This window comes from Scyliorhinus canicula, chromosome 5, assembly GCF_902713615.1.
Source record: "Scyliorhinus canicula chromosome 5, sScyCan1.1, whole genome shotgun sequence".
Taxonomy (NCBI): Eukaryota; Metazoa; Chordata; class Chondrichthyes; order Carcharhiniformes; family Scyliorhinidae; genus Scyliorhinus; species Scyliorhinus canicula.
Window position 1 is genome coordinate 72,068,941 of NC_052150.1, and position 21,834 is coordinate 72,090,774.

Here is a 21,834-nt window from a genome sequence, read left to right on the forward strand (position 1 = left end):
AGCTCTTTATGAATAATATAACGATAAGTCATTAATCAAGATGCAAATTGTTGTAGCCCAAATATTGATCGTTACAGTGTCACACTCATTTCAGCTTGCCAATGTCCTGCTTATTTCCAAATCTCTGTTTTATGTCCACTAATGAGTTTTCAATCCGTGCTAATGTATTACCTCGAATCCCGTAAATCCAAGTTTTATATAATAACATCCTGTGTGGCACCTTTTCAAAGCCTTTTGTAAATTCAAATTTACTAACTCCACTGGTTCCTCTTATCCATCTTACTAATTACATCCTCAAAAAATTCTAACAGATTAGTCAAATGCGATTTCTCTTTCATAAATTCATGTTGACTCTGTATAATGTGCACTCTCACCATATTCCCAATAATAGATTTAAGCATTTTCCTACAAGTAGCTTTCGGCTAACAGGCTTATTTTCTGTGATTCTCCTTTATTTAAATAATGGCGTTATATTTGCTACCTTCCTTGGGAACTGTTTACAAAATCACAGAATCTCTACTGTGCAGGAAAAGGCCATTTAGCCCATCGAGTGTGCACTGGCTCCCTGAAAGAGCATTCTACCTGGTCCCATTCACTTGCCTGATCCCTGTAACCAAGTAATTATTTTCAAATAGCAGTCCAATTACTTTGTGAATACTTCCATCGAGCCAGCCCCACCACCCTCTCAGGCAGTTCTTTAGAATCTGAGGAGTTGTGGAATACTGAAACCAATGCAACACTATCACTGCAGCTTTCCCTTTTAAAACCCTAGGTTACAGGTTGTCGGGCCCAAGGGATTTGTCATTCAGTTCTGTTAATTGCTCCAGTACTATTTATTTCACTTTGCTGAATTTTCCAAGTTCCTCAATATCACTGGACCTGGTTCCCATTTGTTATAACCCCCACGAGACACAAGGGGACGATCTGAATAATCTCCCCATGAGCTTTGTGGAGCCCAGGCAGGAGCTGAGCACAGAGTAGTCCCGGCTGGGACTGGGACTGTTACTTGTATATACTCTACTTTGGCAATAAACCATTTGTTTTATCTCTCCTTTCCAGTCTCCTCAGTGACTACTAAACCATTGTTTATGGAATTTTCTTTTCTTTGCTACTGCGAAACAGTAATGGCAGAATTCCTGGCCCTGTCAAGGTGGGGAACGGAGGTGGACAGGCCCTAAAAATACCTGCACTGGCTGGCAAAACAGTTTGGCGGCCTCCATTCCTGGCACTGGCCATTTTTTTGAAAAATTCCGAAATAATTTGAGAGTTACAATTTTATTTTTTCTCTGCAATAAATCTAAGTCATTGTCATTGAGAATCATTTTGATTGCTTAAATTTGGCTTGTGCATGAACTCACACAGCGACTCTTGATTGTGAGAATCAGACTAAACAGAATAGTGGGAGGAAATGAGCTGCAGGCTTTAAGAAAAGCACTCACACAGTGACCAGAGGAACAACCTGATGACTGGCATTTTTTTTGCTTCTTGAATTGTCAATGGCTCCTTTCACACATCCAAAAGTCTGAGCAGCACACAGCTAACAGTGTAGACTGAAGTTCAGCTGCTCTCTTGACTGTTAAACATGCTTACATAGTGATGCAAATCAGGGCCAAGATATGAGGATAATAACCACCCAGCCCCCGAGCCCCCTGCTACGTGCCATTTTAGGGAGATTCAGAGTCCATGTGGTGGGCAGCCAATTACATTCATTAAGGACCTTGTTAAGTGCAGTTGAAGAAGGGAAACATATTTTCCATTCGTTTCTGGTTTCCTGACTCTGCAGGAGGCAGTTTAATTGCATGGGGCAGGTACCCATGATTAGGCCAACACTCCAGGCAGGCCCACAGGTCCTCCCTGCCTGCCAGGTTGGGGGTCAAGCTAAGGGCTGTTCTGTAGACTAATTTCCCCACACCCCATCTCACCAATCACTCCTCACGCTACCACGATAGTGTGATCTAACTGCTTTATATATTTTTATTGTGTTTCTTTACTGGTGATGAGAGGACACATTCATGTCTGAAGTCAAATGTCCAGATTTACATTGTGTTCAGAAGTGCACATTTACAAGGGAGGTAAAACCCAATGACCCACTCGGTACTTCCTCTAATGTGGTGGCTCCACTTCTACATGGTGCTCCCCTTGCAGTCTCAAGTGAGGTGGAGGCAGCATGCTTATGTGTCAGCTGAGATGCACGTGACGGTTGTCTAATTAATTGCCTGCTGCACTGTCAATAGTGCAGGAGCAACCTCTATCACAGGGTCCTGCTGCATAGATGATTCTTTTATTAGACGGGCCAATGAGAATAAAAGCCTCCATGAGAGTTACTGCACTAGCCTTAGTCAGGCTCTATAGATCGTTGGAGGGGAGCATTGGATAGGGTGCAAATGGCATCCTCCAAATATCTCTGTGATATCAACTTCATTGAGTAATCCATACAACAGAGCATGACCGGTACTTACCGACTGTTGACGCTGGTGGGATGTTACGGTCATGTTGACGGTGCATCCCCACTGCAGGTCTCACGGCGGTGAGGAGTGCATTCAACTGGAAACCTCATTGACAAATCAGGGATCAGACGATCCCGCCGCCGCCAATGATGGCCGCCTCCCGCCATCACGAAACATGCTATTGGCTGCGCAGTAAATCCTGCCCATGGCATTCATTCTGTGGACATCAGTACATAGGTTGCAACATACAATTACAGTATTGCCACAAAAAGCTCTCCATGAGGTGATCTACTCTTTCAATGGAGAATTTGTGCTTGAGACCCTGAGCGGTGATAATGCACATGAGCTGAAGGGGACACTTCCACTCTCAGCCCATGAGCCCATTTTCACAAAATCATAGAATTTACAGTTCAGAAGGAGGCCATTCGGCCCATCTAGTCTGCACCATCCCCTAAAAAGAGCACTCCACCCAAGCCGACACCTCCACCCTATCCCCACAACCCAGCAACCCCACCTAACCTTTTTGGACACGAAGCGCAATTTAGCACGGCCAATCCACCTAACCTGCACATCTTTGGATTGTTGGAGGAAACCTGAGCAGCCAAAGGAAACCCACGCAGACACGGGGAGAACGTGCAGACTCCACATAGACAATGATCCAAGCTGCGAATCGAACCTGGGACCCTGGAGCTGTGAAGCAATTGTGCTACCCACTATGCTACCGTGCCACCCATTTCACCTCAGGGAACTCTGACATGTGGGTGCTGATCTCAGTCAAGTTTCCATTCTTGTGACTTCTGAGATCCTGCATCAGTGCTCATCACAGGCGAGGTTCCCCACAGGTAGGGAATAGCCAATGTCCTTGTTTAAGAAAGGAAGCAGGGATAATCCAGCAAATTATAGGCCGGAGAGCCTGACGTCAGCCGTGGCTAGCTTTCCAAAAAGATACTGAGGGACAGGAAAATTGCACATTTGGAGGACAAGTGGACTAGTTGGTGACAGGCAACATGGTTGTGTATGGGGAAGGTCATGTCTCACCAACTTGATTGAGTTTTTTGGAGAGGTGACAAAGAAAATGGATGAGGGAAGGGATGTGGATGTAGTTTATGTGGACTTCAGTAAGGCTTTGACAAGGTCCCAGATGTCAGACTGATACAAAAACTAAAATCACATCGGACCCGGGGTGGGCTGGCTAGATGGAGACAGAAGACGGAGAGAAGTGGAGGATGGCCTTTTTTCAGAATGGAGATCTGTAGCTAGTGATGTTCTGCAGGGATCAGTGCTGGGACCTCTGTTGTTTGTAGTAATGATCTGGAGGAAAATGTAGGTGGTCTGATTAGTAAGTTTACGGATAACATGATGATTGGTAGAGTTGCTGATAGTGCTGAGGATTGTCAGAGGAGACAGCAGGATATAGATAGATTGGAGACTTGTGGCGGCATTCCCCCGTACCCGGCGGGGCGGGGGGTCCCGCCGGGACAGAGTGGCGTGAACCACTCCAGTGTCGGGCCGCCCAAAGGTGCGGAATCCTCCACACCTTCAGAGGCTAAGCCTGCCCCGGAGTTGTTGGCGCCCCACGGGCAAAGTGAAGAGGCAATCCGCCTCTGTCCGTTTGTTTCTACATTCACCATAATGTATTGTTTTAATGTTACAATCTCTTCTATGTACATCTTTTGGATCACGTTTGACGGTTTTAGAGGCAGACACTTCAACTTTTGATGAGAATTTTTCTCAGGTATTAACAATACAGCTGTGCCTGGATCCGCTTCCATTTTGATTTTGTAATGTTCGTGTATTGGATATGCCCAAATACATTGTTAATTGTGCCACACTGAGAGGAAGCCTAATTTCAGCTCCTGAAGTTGCTTGGGTACATTGTCTTTTGAGTGGTCTCAAAACTTGCCTACTAATTATAGACATGGCTAGTCTTCCTGGATGTATTTTTTTCCCTTGGATATCCTCGATGTTGGAGAATTTTCTGAGTCCATATTTTTCCAGTTTATATGTAGATTGTACTCGCCCTTGATTATTGCTGCCTCTTTTATCATAAGTTTATAAGATATAGGAACAGAATTAGGCAATTTGGCCCATCGAGTCTGCTCTGCTATTCGATCTATGCTTATTTCACTCTGGCTTTAGCTCCGTCGTCCTGCCCGTTCTTTATAACCCTTCAACCCATTACCAATTAAAAGTCTGTCTAACTCCTCCATAAGTTTACTCACTATATTTCTTGTATTTTTTACATTGTACATTGTAGTTACTATTAGGGGCATGTAGACCATTCCCACAAGTGACTTATTTTCCCTACCATTCCTCATCTCCATCCAAACTGATTCTACATCCTGATCTCTCTAACTATTACACAAATACCAGCTTGATCAACAATGCTACCTCTCCACCTTTACCTAACTTGCTATTCTTTTTGAATGTCATGTACCCCTTTTATATTCAGGACCCAATCCTTGTCATCCTCCACTGGCTATCAGATCATACTTAAATGTGCGCTATCAATTTGTTTACTTTATTATGAATGCTACATGCATTCAGATATAGATCCTTTAGTTTTGTCATTTTGTTAACTTTGTGACATCCAGAATTTATTGTTGCTGCATTCTTAGGTTTTTTTCCTCCTGTCCATTCCTGCAATTCTCTGCAGCTCATTTCCCAGATTAGGGTGCGATTCTCCGCTGCCCACAACGGGTTGGAGAATAGCGGGAGGGCCTTCCCGACAATTTTCACGGCCTCCCACTATTCTCCCCCCCTCCGGCCGTCCCCCGACACGAATCGCTGCTCGCCGTTTTTTACGGCGAACAGCGATTCTCCGCATGCCGATGGGCCGAATACGGCCGTTTTCATGGCCGCGATTACACCTGCTATCAGCGTTCGTGAAAACGGCCGCAAAATGCCCATCCCGGACAACCATGGCACCGATTGGCACGGTCAATGGGCCGAAGTCCCGCCCGTCTGTTGCCAGTCCCGCCGGAGTAAATTAGAGTCGGTCCCTTACCGGCGGGACATGGCGGCGCGGGCGGGCTCCGGGATTCTTGGGGGGCACGGGGGGATCTGACTCCGGGAGATGCCCCCACAGTGGCCTGGCCCGCATTCGGGACCCATCGATCCGCGGGCGGGCCTGTGCCATAGGGGCAGTCTATTGTTCCGCACCGGAGCCTATGGTCCTCCGCCATTCCTGGTGTGGAAGCGAATCCCTCTGCGCATGCGCGGGGATGATGCCAGCACACGCTGGCGCTCCCGCGCATGCACCGACTCTCTCTGGCCGGTGGAGGCCCTTCCGCACCGGTTGGTGTGGGGCCAAGCCCCTTTCCCGCTGGCCGGCGCGGCGCCAACCACTCCGGAGTGGTTCACGCAACTCCGTCCCGCCGGGACCTGCCGGGTAAGGGTGAATCCCGCCCCTGATCTCTACTCTTTGATATACCACGGTCGGGATTCTCCGTTTGCCGCCGCCAAAGTCGTGAAATACGATCAGGCGGAGAATAGGTTTCGATGGTGAAAATATGGCAGGCACCGATTTGACGCCAAATCACGATTCTCCGTCATTTCGACAGTGGCGCCAATGCGTACCGGAATGCACGTACAGTAAACTCCGTTTGCATATCATTAGCAGGCCTGACCCGGTACTCACCAGGGGCCTCCGTGATTTTCCCGCCTCCGAAGGGCTGATGTTCCCGATGGCGCGATTCACTTGTGCTTTTAAAAATTGTGGAACCGGCATGGTGGCAAATGAAGGAGAAAGAGAGGAGGTAGGACACAGAGAGGAGCGACTGTGGGCTGCCGGGCCAGACGCTGCAAAGGCCGGGGGAGGGGGGTGCACGGGGGGAACATGCCGAGTGGCTGGTGTGACCCCCTCGTTACTGCGACCATGTTGCTGCGTACCCACTGACCACCTATCTTGGTCCCTGGTTCTGCAGAGAGACACCGGCCGTATGGCCGCCCCCACTCTCGCACCCCCACCCCTCCGCCACAGCTCCCTTGCCACCGCCCACTCCCCCCTCCACCGCAGCATCCCACCACCATCTGCCAGCCACCAGCGGTCACCCTGGGAAATACCCAGAGTAGACCCTATGGGGGCCGCGGTTCATACTCTTGGCGAGGGCAGTGGAAGCCAATGTTACCCCTGGCATCCGGGACAGGCACCAGCGGCAGAGGTTCCCATTGGTGCCGGCTCCGACAGGGCAGCCAGGGATGCAGGGATGGGGTAGGGGGGACATGCGGGGGCAGAGCCCGCAGTGCCAACTGGGGCTACCATGTCTCCTGGTTGGGCATGGGGATTTGCACCATGATAACATGCCAGACCTTTACTCCCTGCAGACAATGGATATTGGAATTCAGCCTCCTGCTAGTCTCCGATGCCCTGTGCCTATACAAGCGGACGCTGGTTGAGGAGCAGGATGAAGCTGCAGCAGCGGAGCGTGCAGCAGTGGAGCATGCCGCAGAAGGACAGGTGGCAATCGCCCAAGTTGGAGAGCCAGCCGGTCAACAGGCCAAGGAGGAGGAGCTGCAAAGCAGGCGTTTCATGAGGCCTCATGTGTGCTGGCCTGTCATTCAAGGACCTGCCAGACCAGGCATGCTGAAGACTCCGGCTGAGCAGAGAGACAGTACGACATATCTGCCAGATGATGGCACACCTGGCACTGTGGGGCTATGGGGCAGGACATCCACTGCCGGTGGCCGTCAAAGTTAACGGTCGCCCTGAAAGTTTACATGACGGGGTCCTTCCAGGCGCCGAGTGGGGACCTGTCCGAGATCTCACAGACCTCGGTGCATAGGTGCAGCCGCCCCTACATGGAGGCCCTATATGCCCAGGTGGCTCAATACATCCACTTCCAGGTGGACCGAGCCCACCAGGATGCCCAGAAAGCAGGGTTCACCGCAATCGCCAGGATGCACTGGGTCCAAGGGGTATGTCGCCCTACGAGCACCTGAAGATGATATGCCACTTGACACCAACCGAAAGGAGTTCCACTTGATGAACGTGGAGCTGATAAGTGACCGATAGCTGCGCATCATAAACATCTGCGCCCGATACCAGGGCAGTGTGCACGACACCTTCATCCTGACACACTTAACAATTCCCGACATGTTCAAGACGCCTTCATGGGTGGGGGTTTGGTTCGTGGGCAACGAGTTATCCACTGCAGTCGTGGCTGGTAATGCCATCCGGAGGTCACAGACCTACACGGAGACCCATTACAACGAAGCCCATGTAACGGCCACGAGAGTGATCGAGTGGTGCTTAAGCTTCCTGAAGATGTGGTTCAGGTGCCTGGACCGCTCTGGAGGGGCCCTCCAAGTATGATGCTGAGAGGGTCGCCGGCAACTGCCGCGTCCCCCACAACATCGCACAGCAGAGGGGCTGGTTTAGCACAGTGGGCTAAACAGCTGGTTTGTAATGCAGAACAAGGCCAACAACACTGGTTCAATTCCTGTACCGGCCTCCCCGAACAGGCGCCGGAATGTGGCGGCTAGGGGCTTTTCACAGTAACTTCATTGAAGCCTACTTGTCACAATAAAAGATTATTATTATTATTATGTGCTGTAGAAGGAGGAGGAACGGCAGTCCTCGTCTGACAAGGAGGATGCGGGGTAGGGCCAGGATGGGCTGCACATGGGGCCCAGGCATGCATGGAAGCCGCATGACATGTGTACCTGGGCCAATACGCACGGGAAGCTCTGATCGCCTCCAGCTTCACCGACTAGGGAGATGGGTGCGGGGGAATGAGATGAGAGGGAGGGGGATTGGAGGACTGGCCAGGGGCATTGTGAGTCTTAGGTTTGCAGTAATAGCGGGTCTGGTCCGTGGGGTGCAGGATGATGACAACCCGCTCTGTGATGAGCCCTGGTGCTCCACATCATTTGACAATGTCTGACTCCTGCCATAGTAGCATTTCCCACCATCCACCTGGGAGATCCCTGCATGCGAGCTGGCCATTCCATCAGACTGTCCCTTGGGGTGGCGGTGGTGGGAATGGTCGGGGGGGGATGTGGAACCCAGGCCACCCACAGGGTCCGCCCAATCCCTCTCCCCCAACATCCGCTCATTCCACTGCCCCCCCGACCAGTCCAGACCAGTCCACCTCTCACACCCATCTGACAGAGCACCGAGGAAGAACAAGGAACAAGACAGCACAGGAACAGGCCCTTCGGCCATCCAAGCCTGAGCCGATCACTTTTGTCCCAACTAAACCAACTGCCTGTATCCTTCTATACCCCTTCTGTTCGTGTGCCTATCCAGATAAGTCTTAATTAAAGGTCTCTAATGTATCTGCCTCAACCACATTACTTGTCAGTGCATTCCAGGCCACCACCACCCTCTGTGTAAAAAGTTTTTCCCACACATCTCCACTGAACCTTTCCCCCCTCACCTTGAACTTGTGCCTCACATTGCCCCAAAGGTTGGAACAGTTACACCAGGTGTTTAATGTGAACGAATATATACAGATTTGTGCCCTCGTCCCTGTAACTAAGCTGTGCCTTGCACCCGTGCCAACTTAACTAGTGTCTAACTCGTGTCGATGTGGTTCCTCAGACGGTACAGCAGAAGTGGAGGTGGACTGCTGTGATTCCTGCCTTGCGACCTCGGTGCACATTGCGGAGCATCTTCTCGGACAACCAGGCCTGGATGGGCCTTCCTGCTGCTAGGGTGCCCCAGCTAGCATGGTGCCCCACCCTATCTGCCTGCAGCCCACCAAATGCATCAGGGACAGGAGGGGGTAGTCCGATGTCCTGCGGTGTTCCAGCATCTCCCCTGTGGGAGTCACCAGCACAGGCCCCATCATCTTCTCCTCCCTCGGGATGCCCGATGGCCCCTGAACTACTCCACGGTGAGGGTGTGGGAAGGGAGCTATCCGTTGAGGCTCCCTCTGCCACCTGGCGTTGCCAGTCCTGCAGGCCCGCTCTGGTCTTGGCCAGTGTCTGCACGCTCGTGGCCATGGAACACAGGGATTGGATCATCTCCATCTGGGACTACACTACATAATGCTGTGACTGTGCCACCACCTTCTGGGTTTCTGTCACATCAACCAGTGACTGTGCCATCTCCTCCTTCTGTGTCTGCCACGTCGGCCAGGCCTTGGGCAATGCTGCCAATGTTCCCAGCCATGGCCTGCTGTGACTGGGCCACGCTCAGGAGCTCCGCTGTGATTTCCAGGTGGTTCTGGCACATTGACCCCTGTGAGGCGGCACCGCTGTCCTGGGCCTTGGCCAACGCCCGCACAGATTGCCCCAGGCATGTTGAGCCATAGCCCAAACCGCCGCCCCCAATGCCTCCACCGCGGACGTCACCCAAGCAGTGTTGGCCTGGGTGGCACACATAGTTGGCACCGCCTCCTGCTCCTGCACGCAGTTGGACTCCTCCAACTGCAGGTGCTGGGTGCTCGCCTACAAATCATCATGTAGTCCCTGGCTCTGCGACTGCATCTTCACTATAGCACATAGAATTGACAATGCAGAAGGAGGCCATTCGGCCCATCGAGTCTGCACCAGCTCTTGGAAAGAGCACCCCACCCAAGCCCACACCGCCATCCCATCCCCACAATCCAGCTATCCTACCCAACACTAAGGGCACTTTTGGACACTAAGGGCAATTTATCATGGTCCACCTAACCTGCACATCTTTGGACTGTGGGAGGAAACCGGAGCACCCGGAGGAAACCCACGCACACAGGGGGAGGACGTGCAGACTCCGCACAGACAGTGGCCCAAGCCGCGAATTGAACCTGGGACCCTGGAGCTATGAAACAATTGTGCTAACCACTATGCTACCGTGCTGCCCAGGGTGAGAAAGCAGCACTGTGCCCCTGGGACTAACCCACATCTCGCACACCCATATCCCTACCCCCCCACCCGAGGCCGCCAAACCCCCACCCTGCACCACATGCTGGTACACATACCGGCCGCCATGGGATGGGACTGTTTGTTCCAAAAGCTCGTAGCCTATCTGCATGGCAGTACGTCCTCAGGTAGGTTTGCCCCGTGACTGTCTGCCCCCTTGGGCATTCCTACCTCCACCTACCCAACCGGATCAGCTGTGATCAGATGCGTTCCAGATAGTGCCTCAGGCACCTCTTCACTAACATGCCTAACTGAGGCGATAGTCTCTGGGATGGTAGAGAGTGTTGGAGGCAGCTGTAATGGAAAATGACTGTCATCCTTTACCCAGGATTTGGAGTCTCCTGAGCCTCAGGCGGAGGGCTGGTGTCCGGTGGTGTTGGGGTGAGGGTGCTGTGGGGGTGAGGGTGGTGTTGTGGGGGGGGGGGGGGGTGGTTGACATATGTGTCGTGGGAAACTATAACTAAGTGGGGTCTCACATCCTTGCACAGGGCCGAGCCCCACCTCACAGCCTCCCTTTCCTCCGTGCTGCCGACCACCTTCACGGCCGTCTACTCAGCCATGGTAAGGGGCCACAGTTTCGCTGGTCCCCTCCTGTCTTCTCCTGCTCCTGGCCTTCTCCAGGGGAGGCGAGGGGGGTGCACAGAGAACGACTGCGTTACACAGTCCAACCCATCCAGGGACGGGACAGCTGGTGGCCTCAGCGGCCAGGGCACCTGGCCATGGCGGCCGGTATGTGTACCAGCATGTGGTTCAGGGTGGGGGTTTGGCCGTCCTCGGGTGGGGGGGTAGGGATACAGGGACGTGGGTTAGTGCCAGGGGCACAGTGCTGCCTTCTCACACTGGCCGCCCTGAAAAGGTTGTGCAGTTTCTTCTGGCAATGCAGGCTGGTCCAGACAGTGTTGCTGGTGGTGCTGTCCGCCTCTGCCACCTGCGCCCAGGCACAATGAATGGTGACGGCTGGCAGCCTCCTTCCTGGCCTGGGGTACAGGGTCAAGCGCCTTTACCCCACCGCGTCCAGGTGGATCTCCAGCTCGGCATTGGTGAAATGGGGTGCCGCTCTCCTTGCTGCTATGTTGTGGCTGGGATGGTGTGTGTGTGGGGAGTGCAGTGTGTATACGTGACTGCAGCCTGTCAGCCTCCTGAATGTCAATCGCAGGACCGGTGAAATCGGCACCAGTTCTCATTAGAATCGATTGTGTTCCACATGGTGCCGGTGCTAGCCCCTTAGCAGTAGCAGAATCGGTCCAGGTGTGGCGCCAGTTTTGCTGTCGTGAAAGTCCACGAATTCAGCATTGGCGTCAACGCTTAGTCTCAGAAACGGAGAATCCCGCCGCACATCTTTCTACATTTCATCCATTGCCCCCACTACTTACTGCTGCACTAGTTATGTGATTCACAAGAACACAAATCCTAGCACGGTTGAGGTGTAAACTGTCCCAATGGTATAGCCCGCACTTTCTCCAGTGTTGACGCCAGTGCACAACAAACCGGAACCCATTTCTCCCACACCAGTCTTTGAGCCACACATACACCTAATTTTAGATACACCATACCAATCGGCACGTGGATCAGGTAATAATCCAGAGATTATAACCTTTGAGGTTTTACTTTTTAATTTTGTGCCTAGTTCCTCATACTTTCTCAGCAGAACCTCTTTCTTGGTTCTACCTATGTCATTGAAACGTACATGGACCATGATAATCGGATCCTGCACCCTGGGCAGCCCTGCAAGCCCTGGGCAGATGTCCTGAACACTGGCACTGGGCAGGGAACATAGCTGACTGGACTCTCAGTCTTTGCCGCAGAGAAGAGTGCCAATACCTTGCACTATACTGTCACCTGCTATCACTACATTCCTTTATGCTCCCCCCCCCCCCCCACTTGAATGGCTTCTTGTATCACAGTGCCATAATCAATTTGTTCTCCAACCCTGCAACCCCTGCTCTCATTAGGGATGTGCAGGTTGGGTGGATTGGCCATGATAAATTGCCCTTAGTGTCCAAAATTCTATGATTAACCTAGGATAAAAGTTCGGCACAACATCGTGGGCCGAAGGGCCTGTTCTGTGCTGTATTTCTCTCTCTCTCTCTCTCTCTCTCTCTCTCACTCTCTCTCATCTAAACAAGTTAGGAGAACTTCAAGCCGATTGAGCAATTGAAAAAGCTGACACTCCTGCTCCCTGGGTCGTCTTATCTGTCTTACTTGCAGTCATACCCTCCTGTCCCTGACCACTGCCCAAATCAGAAGACCTTAACCTAACTGGTATGACTGTCTCCTGGTATAAAGTGCATCCAGGTAACTTCCCCCTCCCTGATGTTTTGCAGAGTCTGCTGCTCAGCCTCTGAGGCAAAGTTCCTCCAGCTGCAACTCATACTGCGGACGTGTTTGCATTGGATCACAATGGTATCCAGGAGCTCTCACATGCTGCAGCCTTGATACATTGCCAGTCCCACCCAGCTCCTCATACTCTCTATGCAGAACCTCTTTCCTTCTCCTTGTCGGAACCTGAAGGAGACACAAGAAGAGATTATGGGAACAAGTTTTTGAGAACAGAAGCCTCTGCAGTACTGAAGGTCCCCCTTGAAGCTAAGTCTTTGACATGCTGGCAGATGGCCATGGGTGCACTCTACCACTTCATCTACAGTCAGCAGTATATTTTCGCCCTCTCCACCAGCTATTCCCATCTCTCTTTCCGTCTATTCCTGATTACTCCTGGGAGGTGGGGTGAGCGGAGAGTAGGCACCCTCGCGATCTCCATAGCTCCCTCTCCCAAGGCAGTCACTATGCAGCAATGCACTCCTCCTCCAATCAGAACCCTCTCCCTGGCATTGTGTTCTCTATTCTCCTGCACAGATTAAAGAGAGATAAGGCACCTCTGCTTTTCCTGGCCAACGCCAAAAGCTCTTTCACATAATATGCTCATTAGTGCTGGCCAGGGCTCAACAGCACTATGACTCTGAGCCTTTCTAAAGGATCTGTAATTGCCCTGGGCACAAATTAGTCCCATGTTATAGAGTCATGTGGACCCTCAGACTATGAAGCTGGAGCGTCTGCTGAAGGTTGAATAGCCAGAGACCTGTCATCAAGGTCTGGCATTGCACTCATCATGCCAGAGTGAATATGGCCAGAGAACCTTTTCATTGCACCCAACTCCTCCTGACCACACTGCTGCTCCTGATGGTCTCAGCAACCTGCAGCTATTTCAGCTTTCATAGAATCATAGAATTTACAGTGCAGACCCATCGAGTCTGCAATGGCCCTTGGAAAGAGCACCCTACTTAAACCAACACTCCACCCTATCTCTGTAACCCAACAACTGCACCTAATCTTTGGGGCAATTTAGCATGGCCAATCCACCTATGCAGCACTTCTTTTGACTGTGGTAGGAAACTGGAGCACCGGACGAAACCCACACAGACACGGGGAGAATGTGCAAACTTCACACAGTCACCCGAGGTAGGAATTGAACGCGGGACCCTGGAGCTGTGAAGCAGCAGTGCTAACCGCTGTGCCACCGTGCCACCATTTGGCTGAGTAACTATCTCCTGCCACCCCATGGAAAGATGACATCCCTCCTCTCACTCTGTCTCTAGAAGAACCTCTATGCCAGCATTGGAGAAGCGAGGAGCAGCCCTTACCTGGGAGCCAATCCTTCCCTGGGCGCCAGTCCTTCCCCGGGCGTCAGACCTTCCCCGGCACCAGCATTTCCCTGGGTGCCAGTCCTTCCCCGGGCATTCATCCTTCCCCGGGCACCAGCTCTTCCCTGGAAGCCAGCCCGTCCCTAGGAGCCAGCCCTTCCCCAGGCACCAGCCCTTCCCCAGGCACCAGCCCTTCCCCCGGGCACCAACCCTTCCCCAGGCACCAGCCCTTCCCCGGGCACCAGCCCTTCCCCAGGCATCAGCCCTGCCCCGGACACCAGCCCTTCCCCGAGCACCAGCCCTTCCCCAGGCACCAGTCCTTCCCGGGTGCTAGCCCTTCCCCAGGCGCCAGCCCTTCCCCGGGCGCCAGCTGGGGCAGCGTGGGAGCTTGGAAACAGTCTCGATGTTGGTTTCCCAACTCCAGGAGGAAAACCTTGCCCTTGGTGTCTTAATGAAAATAGGTAAGGCATTGGTAAACATCTGTGCAAGGACACAAAACAAAGGGTCATCTGGACACGAAACGTGAGCTATTTTCTCTCCCTACAGATGCTGCCTGACCTGCTGAGATTTTCCAGCATTTTCTCTTTGGTAAACAAAATAAATATACTTGCCGTAATGCTGTGAATTGTGACAACCACGGCAAACATAAAATGTAGAAGTGCAGGTGTTTAAGTCTCAGGGGAAGCATTTTCAAACTTTTTTCTTTCTCTTTGAAAAGAACAGGCATGCAGCATTCAGCTTGAAGTAGAATGTGTTTTATTGCCCTCTTGTTTGTCCTTGTCAATGAAGGGAGCACAGGTAGGTATCATTTAATACGGATAGAAAACACCTATTGTAAAGGTTCTGGACTGTGAGCTCTGATTTGTTTTGAAGGTAATAAGTTTGCACTGCTGCCAGGAATTTGAAGGGTTGCTGAAACCTCAGTGAGCTAATATTGTGTAATTGAAAGCATTCATTAGAAAAATAATTCAAAGAAATTCAGTACTTTGAGTTCTCTCAGAAATTAGTAACAACCCCTCTCCCCCGACCATTTAAATTGTTATTCTGAATTGCAACATATTAAATGTAAATTTTAATTGAATTTGGAGTAAGCCACTAATGTCTGTTTCACAGCATTGCAATAAGTGCAGGAAATGCTGGAAACACTCAACGTGTCTGCAGAGAGAAAACCTTTCGACCAATTAACTTTCATTCGAACCAAAGATTATTTTTTGTTATGCACAGGTTTGTAATGCATTCCGATAAATAAACATATTAATTGAATAACCAGACTTAATTAGACTGTGTCAATTTAGTCTACTGTTTAAAATGGCGAATGATGGGTCAGTATTGCAAACTTCTGAAACTGACCAAAAAACCCTGCTTGATCAGATGTTTCTGACACATAATTGAGGTCATTGTATGAATAACTAAGCCTGGAGATACTGTGGCAATATGCTTAGCCAGATTTTCATTTCTTTCCCTCCCCCAGGATATTGAAGATCATGTGGCTTTCCTAATAACTGTTCCAACAGCCTTGGCTATATTCCTCACAATTTTTGTCCTGGTCTGCGTGGAGTCTGTTTTCAGAAAGCTACTGCACGTGTTTTCCCTGGTAGTTTGGGCATGTTTGGTTGCTATGGGTTACCTCTTCATGTGCTTCGGTGGAATCATTTCTCCTTGGGATCAGGTAAGAATTCTACAAAGAAATAAGATGCAAGTGTCAGTGAGCAAATCATGCTCAAATGAAATATTTCATCATTCAGTTTTGTTTTAGAAATATTATTTACTGTACAAACTGACCTGAGTAAGCTATGACTAAACAAAAAATATTTGAAGGGTTTGATTGATTTTATTGAATGACATCTTCTGGTTCCTGATTAGACAAGTAACAATTTTAGGAAAAATGAATTGTTATGAAATTTGAATAGTTGGTTTGTGAGATTGCTGGCTTTCAATTATTATCTTTGCTTTCTATCTTCTGTTCATGGTTGCTGGCTGTCCCTGCTTGTATTCTTATCCATTCAGAAATATGGTGACCTACTCTTATCCATCTGCCAAAGGAACTCCCAAACCAACTCCAAGTAAGCATAAGAATAGACTGCGATAGTTTTATTCCCTTCCATAGGGATGTTTTCTTGCCTTCTTCATTCTATGCTGGGAATGAGATAGGAATGCAGTAAAATAGGGATTTGAATCTGGATTTCCTACCACTCCATGATTGGTGCTGAAAAAGGCTGCACCATCTTACAAAATCTTTGTGCTTTATAACAGATGTGGATGGATCTGTGTCATTTCAACCACAGAGAATATTAGTTATAATTTTACCATTGTTGTTGGGAGAACATTCCATCCCAGAGAGTTTGCATATTGTGGTGAAGGGCAATGAATAAATTTCGCTTAGAAAAAATATATAAGAAGCGATTTACTTAGGGCCAGCTTTTTACTATGAGTTGGGAAATTTTTTTTGCAGAGCGCCGTTGGACCCAATCTTCACTCCAGAAGGCGTGGGAAGTATAGAGTTGAGCCTATTGACCCCAGAAACAGATATTAGGTGGCCATGGAGTGGGCAAGTGCTGAGGCAGGCTAGTTAGAAGGCATGTCAATGTTCCCACAAGGCCTACGCCCAGTTGTTTTAGAAGATGTTAGACCCTCTAGCCCTCACTCCTCACACTTCCTCCACCCCAATATACATCTCAAGGCCCTCCATGTCAACTCACACCCCCACTCACACCCTTGTCCCCTCAGATACACCGCTATGGCTGCCTCATGCCAATTAATGCCCCCACCCACCCCAATAACCCCTATTCCTTCCATGGAGCTTCCATGTCACCTCATGGCTCCCACTGACCCTCCATGCTCCCTCATATTCCCCTTGGTCCCTTCATTCCAAGTGATCCCTCCACCCTCCCCAATGCTCCCCATTCCTTCCCTGGGCGCTTCATGCTGCTTCATGGCCCCTACCCAGTGCCATGCCCCTCGCACTCCCATGTCACCAACATAGCCACTCATTCAGTATCCACCATGGACAGGAATCATGTGCAGATGAAAACATGAACTTAATAGATCTGTAATTCATACACATTTGAAAAACTGTGAAAGGATTTCCATTCATGAAACCCAGACAATGTTTTTAAACTCTCATCAAGTGGTTAATCCTATTAAAAAGACATATATTCAAACTCCACGTCAAAGACAGCTAATCCTATAATTGCCTCTTTAAACTGTCAACTGTCAACTCTCAATTTCAACTGAGATAATTGTAGCTTTTGAAACTCAGGCAAGCATTCTCAATAACAAAATAATACTTGGGAAATGCCAACAAATAACTCTATTGAATCTGCACAAACATATGGTAATGTTTCTTTTCTAACCTACACCAGATGGCCTGTCAGCTAAAGGAGTCCAACAGATAATGTTTTTTAACTCTCATTAACAGCTGTAAACTGTTTTTTTACATTCTAAAAGAATGGGGATGCAGAAAATCTTCAGATCATGACATTTATACAAACCTTATCTGCTCATTAAGACAATTTATATCTATTCCATCCGCTCAAGGCTCAAGTACTACAGGTTTTGGCCATTGGAACAGCTGAAATGGGTGCATTGAAACTCAGCACTAGGTTCAATGGATCTTGCTGAGTTCAGATTTCCCGCCCATGTGAATTTAGCCCCACCCGCCCGACAGAATCGGATCTGTTGCAAACAAGATGGCGCTTCCACATTTGCATTCTGTTCACCATTTTTAATAGTCAGCAGAGCTGGGAAGACTGCAAAATGCAGCCCTTGGTTTCAGTTCAAATCTGTTGTCAAAACATTTCAATTTTAGAATCTGTCGCCTCAATGTACATATTAAAACTGCTTTAATAAGTAAACACTTCCTGTCTATTAATGATTTATTAAATAATAGGAAATTGAGTCTATGGAACTGATGGAGACGTTTGGGAGGGGCCGGGACATTCAGAGGGAGATGTCAGCGACACTCCAGCAGATCCATAGCCGCTTAGAGGAGTCCCAGAGGGGGGACTTCCGGTGGCATAGGCGAGCAGGGTGGCCGCAGCAGAAAGAGCTCCTGCCGGTGGCCACAATTTGCGGTGATTTCGGGGATTTCCTCGAGTCATCACTCACGCCGAAGAAAGGAGGGAACGCGGGTTTGCCGCTGAATGAGAGGACGAGCAAAAGTGCTGACGGGATGGCGGAAGCCGAACCGCAAGGTGGGGCCGCACTACTTACAGTGGAGAAGATGACCGAGGTGATGGTGGTGGAGCTAGAAAAGCAGTTCGCGAGGCACATGGAGGCTTTGAGGAAGGAGACGGCAGTCGCATTGAAGTCATTGGTGGAGGAGGCAATCGTACCGGTGAGGGCGGCGGTGGCAAAGACATCAGCTGAGGTGAGAGAGCAGGGCGAGAAGATGAAGGAAGTGGAGGAGGCCATGTCACGGCACAGCGACCAGGTCACCTCGATGGGAGATGAGCTGCAGAGGATGGTGGAAGTCAACAGAGGACTCCGAGTAAAGCTCGAAGGCTTGGAGAACCGCTCGAGACGGCACAATTTGAGAATTGTGGGCTTGCCCGAAGGGACAGAGGGCCCAAGGCCAACACAATACTTCGCTAAGACGTGGGCGGAGCTGATGGGGGAGGGTGGGGACCACTCCCGGTACGAACTAGACTGAGCTTATCGGTCATTAAGGCCTAAGCCCAAAGTGAACGAGCCGCCAAGAGCAGTAATTATCTGCTTTCATAAGTTCTGCATGAAGGAGAAGGTATTAAGCTGGGCGAAGCAGAAGCATGAGGTGCTGTGGGATGCTACTGCGGTTCGGATCCACCAGGACTTGACGGTGGAGTTGGCAAAAAGACGAGCTGCGTTTGGGCTAGTGAAGGCGGCATTGTACAAGAAGGGGGTGCGATTTGGTATGGTGTACCCAGCAAAGCTGAGGGTAATGTATAATGCTAAAGACTTTTATTTTGAGACAGCGGAGGCAGCTGAGGCATTCGTGACGGCAGAAGGCTTGGGCCAGACATGAGGAGCGGAACTGGAAGAGAGACTGTGGACTGTGTTTGAACAGCTGGAAAATGTATAAATGCTACAACTTTCTTTTTACTGATGTGTATTGTAATTTACTTCTCTTTGCATTGTTACAGAGTTCAAGTTAATGGTGGGTTGATTGGCGTTTTGTGTTGCGACGGTTAAATCTTATGTCAGTGAATTGTATTGGTTGAATTATTGTTTATTTTTTTTCTTCTTTCTCTGGGGCTGGGTGGAAGGGGAGCCACCCGCGCTAGCTAACTAAAGTCAGCTAGTGAACAGAGGTGAGGATGAGAGGAGGGCTGCGGACGTTGGAGCCTGGATAGCAGACTTCAATGGGCCTACGAGGCGAGCGAGAGTGGGGGGAAGGGATTGATGGGAGGGGATGGGGTGGGATGGGAGGTATACTCGCGGATCGACTTTTTCGTGGTGGGAAAGGCTTTGCTGGCTGGGGTCAAGGGGTCGGAATACTCGGCAATTGCAGTGTCACATCATGCTGCGCATTGGGTGGCTATGGTACTGGAGAATGGGGTAGTGCAGAGGCCGGGGTGAAACTGGATGTGGGGCTTTTGGGAACCAAGTGTTCTGTGAGAAAATTGAAAAGGTAATTAAGGAATATGTAGGTTTCAACTGTACGGGTGAGGAGTCGAAGGGCGGTGGTGAGGGGCGAGGTAATTTTGTTTAAGGCCAGGGTGGACAAAGTTTTTTTTTTCACGGGGAAATGTTGTCGGGGTTCTTGGGAGGGGAGGAAGGGGTTCGATGTTAACAATGGACAGGGGCGGGTCAGGTTTATGGGGCAGGGCCCTGTGGTATAATGATGGTGGATAAGAAAGGTGGGGGGGTGGTGAGAGACCCCCAGTAAGGATAGTCACGTGGAACGTGAAAGGGCTAGCAGGTCCGGTCAAGAGGTCAAGGGTGCCTGCGCACCTTAAAAGTTTGAAAGCCGATGTGGCAATGCTGCAGGAGACTCACTTGAGGGTGAAGGACCAGGTGAGACTGAGAAAGGGCTGGGTTAGTCAGGTGTTTCACTCTGGATTTGATGGAGGGCTCGAGGGGTAGTGGTGTTGGTTAGCAAAAGGGTACGATTCCAGATGGAGAAGGTGGTGGCAGATCAGGAGGGTAGATATGTGATTGTGACAGGGGCGCTGGAGGGGAGATTGGTGGCGCTGTTAAGTGTACATGGTCCCAATTGGGACGATGTGGGATTCGCGAAGAAGGTGTTTGGGGCCATTCCCAACTTGGACACACACGAGCTGATTGTGGGGGGGGGGGGACTGGAACTTGGTGCAGGAGCCAAGGTTGGACAGATCACGGCCGCGCTCACTGGTCCCATCGGAGGGGGGGGGGGGGGGGGGGGGGGGGGGGGCGAAGGCGTTGGCTGGGCCAATGGTGGAAATGGGAGGGGATGGGGTGGGATGGGAGGTATACTCGCGGATCGACTTTTTTGTGGTGGGAAAGGCTTTGCTGGCTGGGGTCAAGGGGTCGGAATACTCGGCAATTGCAGTGTCACATCATGCTGCGCATTGGGTGGCTATGGTACTGGAGAATGGGGTAGTGCAGAGGCCGGGGTGAAACTGGATGTGGGGCTTTTGGGAACCAAGTGTTCTGTGAGAAAATTGAAAAGGTAATTAAGGAATATGTAGGTTTCAACTGTACGGGTGAGGAGTCGAAGGGCGGTGGTGAGGGGCGAGGTAATTTTGTTTAAGGCCAGGGTGGACAAAGAGAAGAGGTTGGAGCAGCAGAGGGTAATAGATGAGGGTAATAGATGAGATGTTGGAGATAGATAGGAGTTATGCAGAAGATGGGGACCTAGCAAAGCTGGAAAAGAGGAAGGAACTACAGGCGAGCTTCGACCGCCTATCCACCCGGAAGGTGGTGCACCAACTGAGACGAGCAAGGGGTGCAGTTTATGAACATGGAGATAAGTATGTTAGCAGGTCAGCTCCGGAGGGAGGCAGCGGCAAGGGAAATTCTTCAGGTGAGGGATAGGTCAGGGAAGTTGGTGGTGGCTCCGGAGCTGATTAACAAGGTCTTTGAGAAGTTTTATGAGAGGTTGTACAGGCCAGAGCCACCCGGGGGAGACCGTGAGATGCAGGAATTTCTAAATGGGTTGGAGTACCCGAGGTAAGGGGAGGGGGACAGGGCTACGTTAGAAGGAGCAATAGTGGAGCAGGAGATAAAGGATGCGATTGGCAGGATGCAATTGGGGAAGGTGGCAGGGCCGGATGAGTTTCCGGTGTAATATCCGACTGGAAGCAGACCCTAGTGGGGAAGACAGCAGAGCAAAAATGGCAGGAGTTTGTATGCATAATTGAGGACACTGTACAGAGGTTCATCCCCAAGAAAAGAAAGATTATCCGGGGAGGGATTAGACAGCCATGGCTGACAAAGGAGGTCAGGAAATGTATCAAAGAAAAAGAGAGATCCTATAAAGTGGCCAAAAGCACTGGGAAATCAGAAGATTGGGAAGGCTACAAAAACAAACAGAGGTTAACAAAGAGACAAATAAGGAAGGAGAGGATCAAATATGAAGGCAGGCTAGCCAGTAATATAAGAAATGATAGTAAAAGTTTCTTTCAATACATAAGAAACAAACGACAGGCCAAAGTAGACATTGGGCCAATTCAAACTGATTCCGGAAGGCTAGTGATGGGAGACGAGGAAATGGCTGGAGAACTTAATAAGTACTTTGCGTCTGTCTTCACAGTGGAAGACATGAGTAATATCCCAAAATTTATAGAGGGTCAGGGGGCTGAGTTGAGTATGGTTGCCATTACAAAAGAGATGGTGCTAAAAAAGCTAAAAGGTCTTAAAATTGACAAATCTCCTGGCCCCGATGGGCTACACCCTAGAGTTCTGAGGGAGGTGGCTGAAGAAATAGCGGAAGCGTTGCTTGA

At 50.2% G+C, this 21,834-nt stretch overlaps 1 protein-coding gene across 4 annotated transcripts in view; it reads left to right on the forward strand.

Annotated features, from left to right (window-relative positions):
* Positions 1-21,834, forward strand: part of adcy2a (adenylate cyclase 2a) — an 840,666-nt gene that overhangs the window by 369,490 nt on the left and 449,342 nt on the right. For all 4 annotated transcript variants that reach the window (XM_038797200.1, XM_038797201.1, XM_038797204.1 and 1 more), the window contains exon 3: positions 15,405-15,602. In XM_038797200.1, the coding sequence (XP_038653128.1) occupies positions 15,405-15,602 (198 nt within the window). The remainder of the gene's footprint in view (positions 1-15,404; positions 15,603-21,834) is intronic.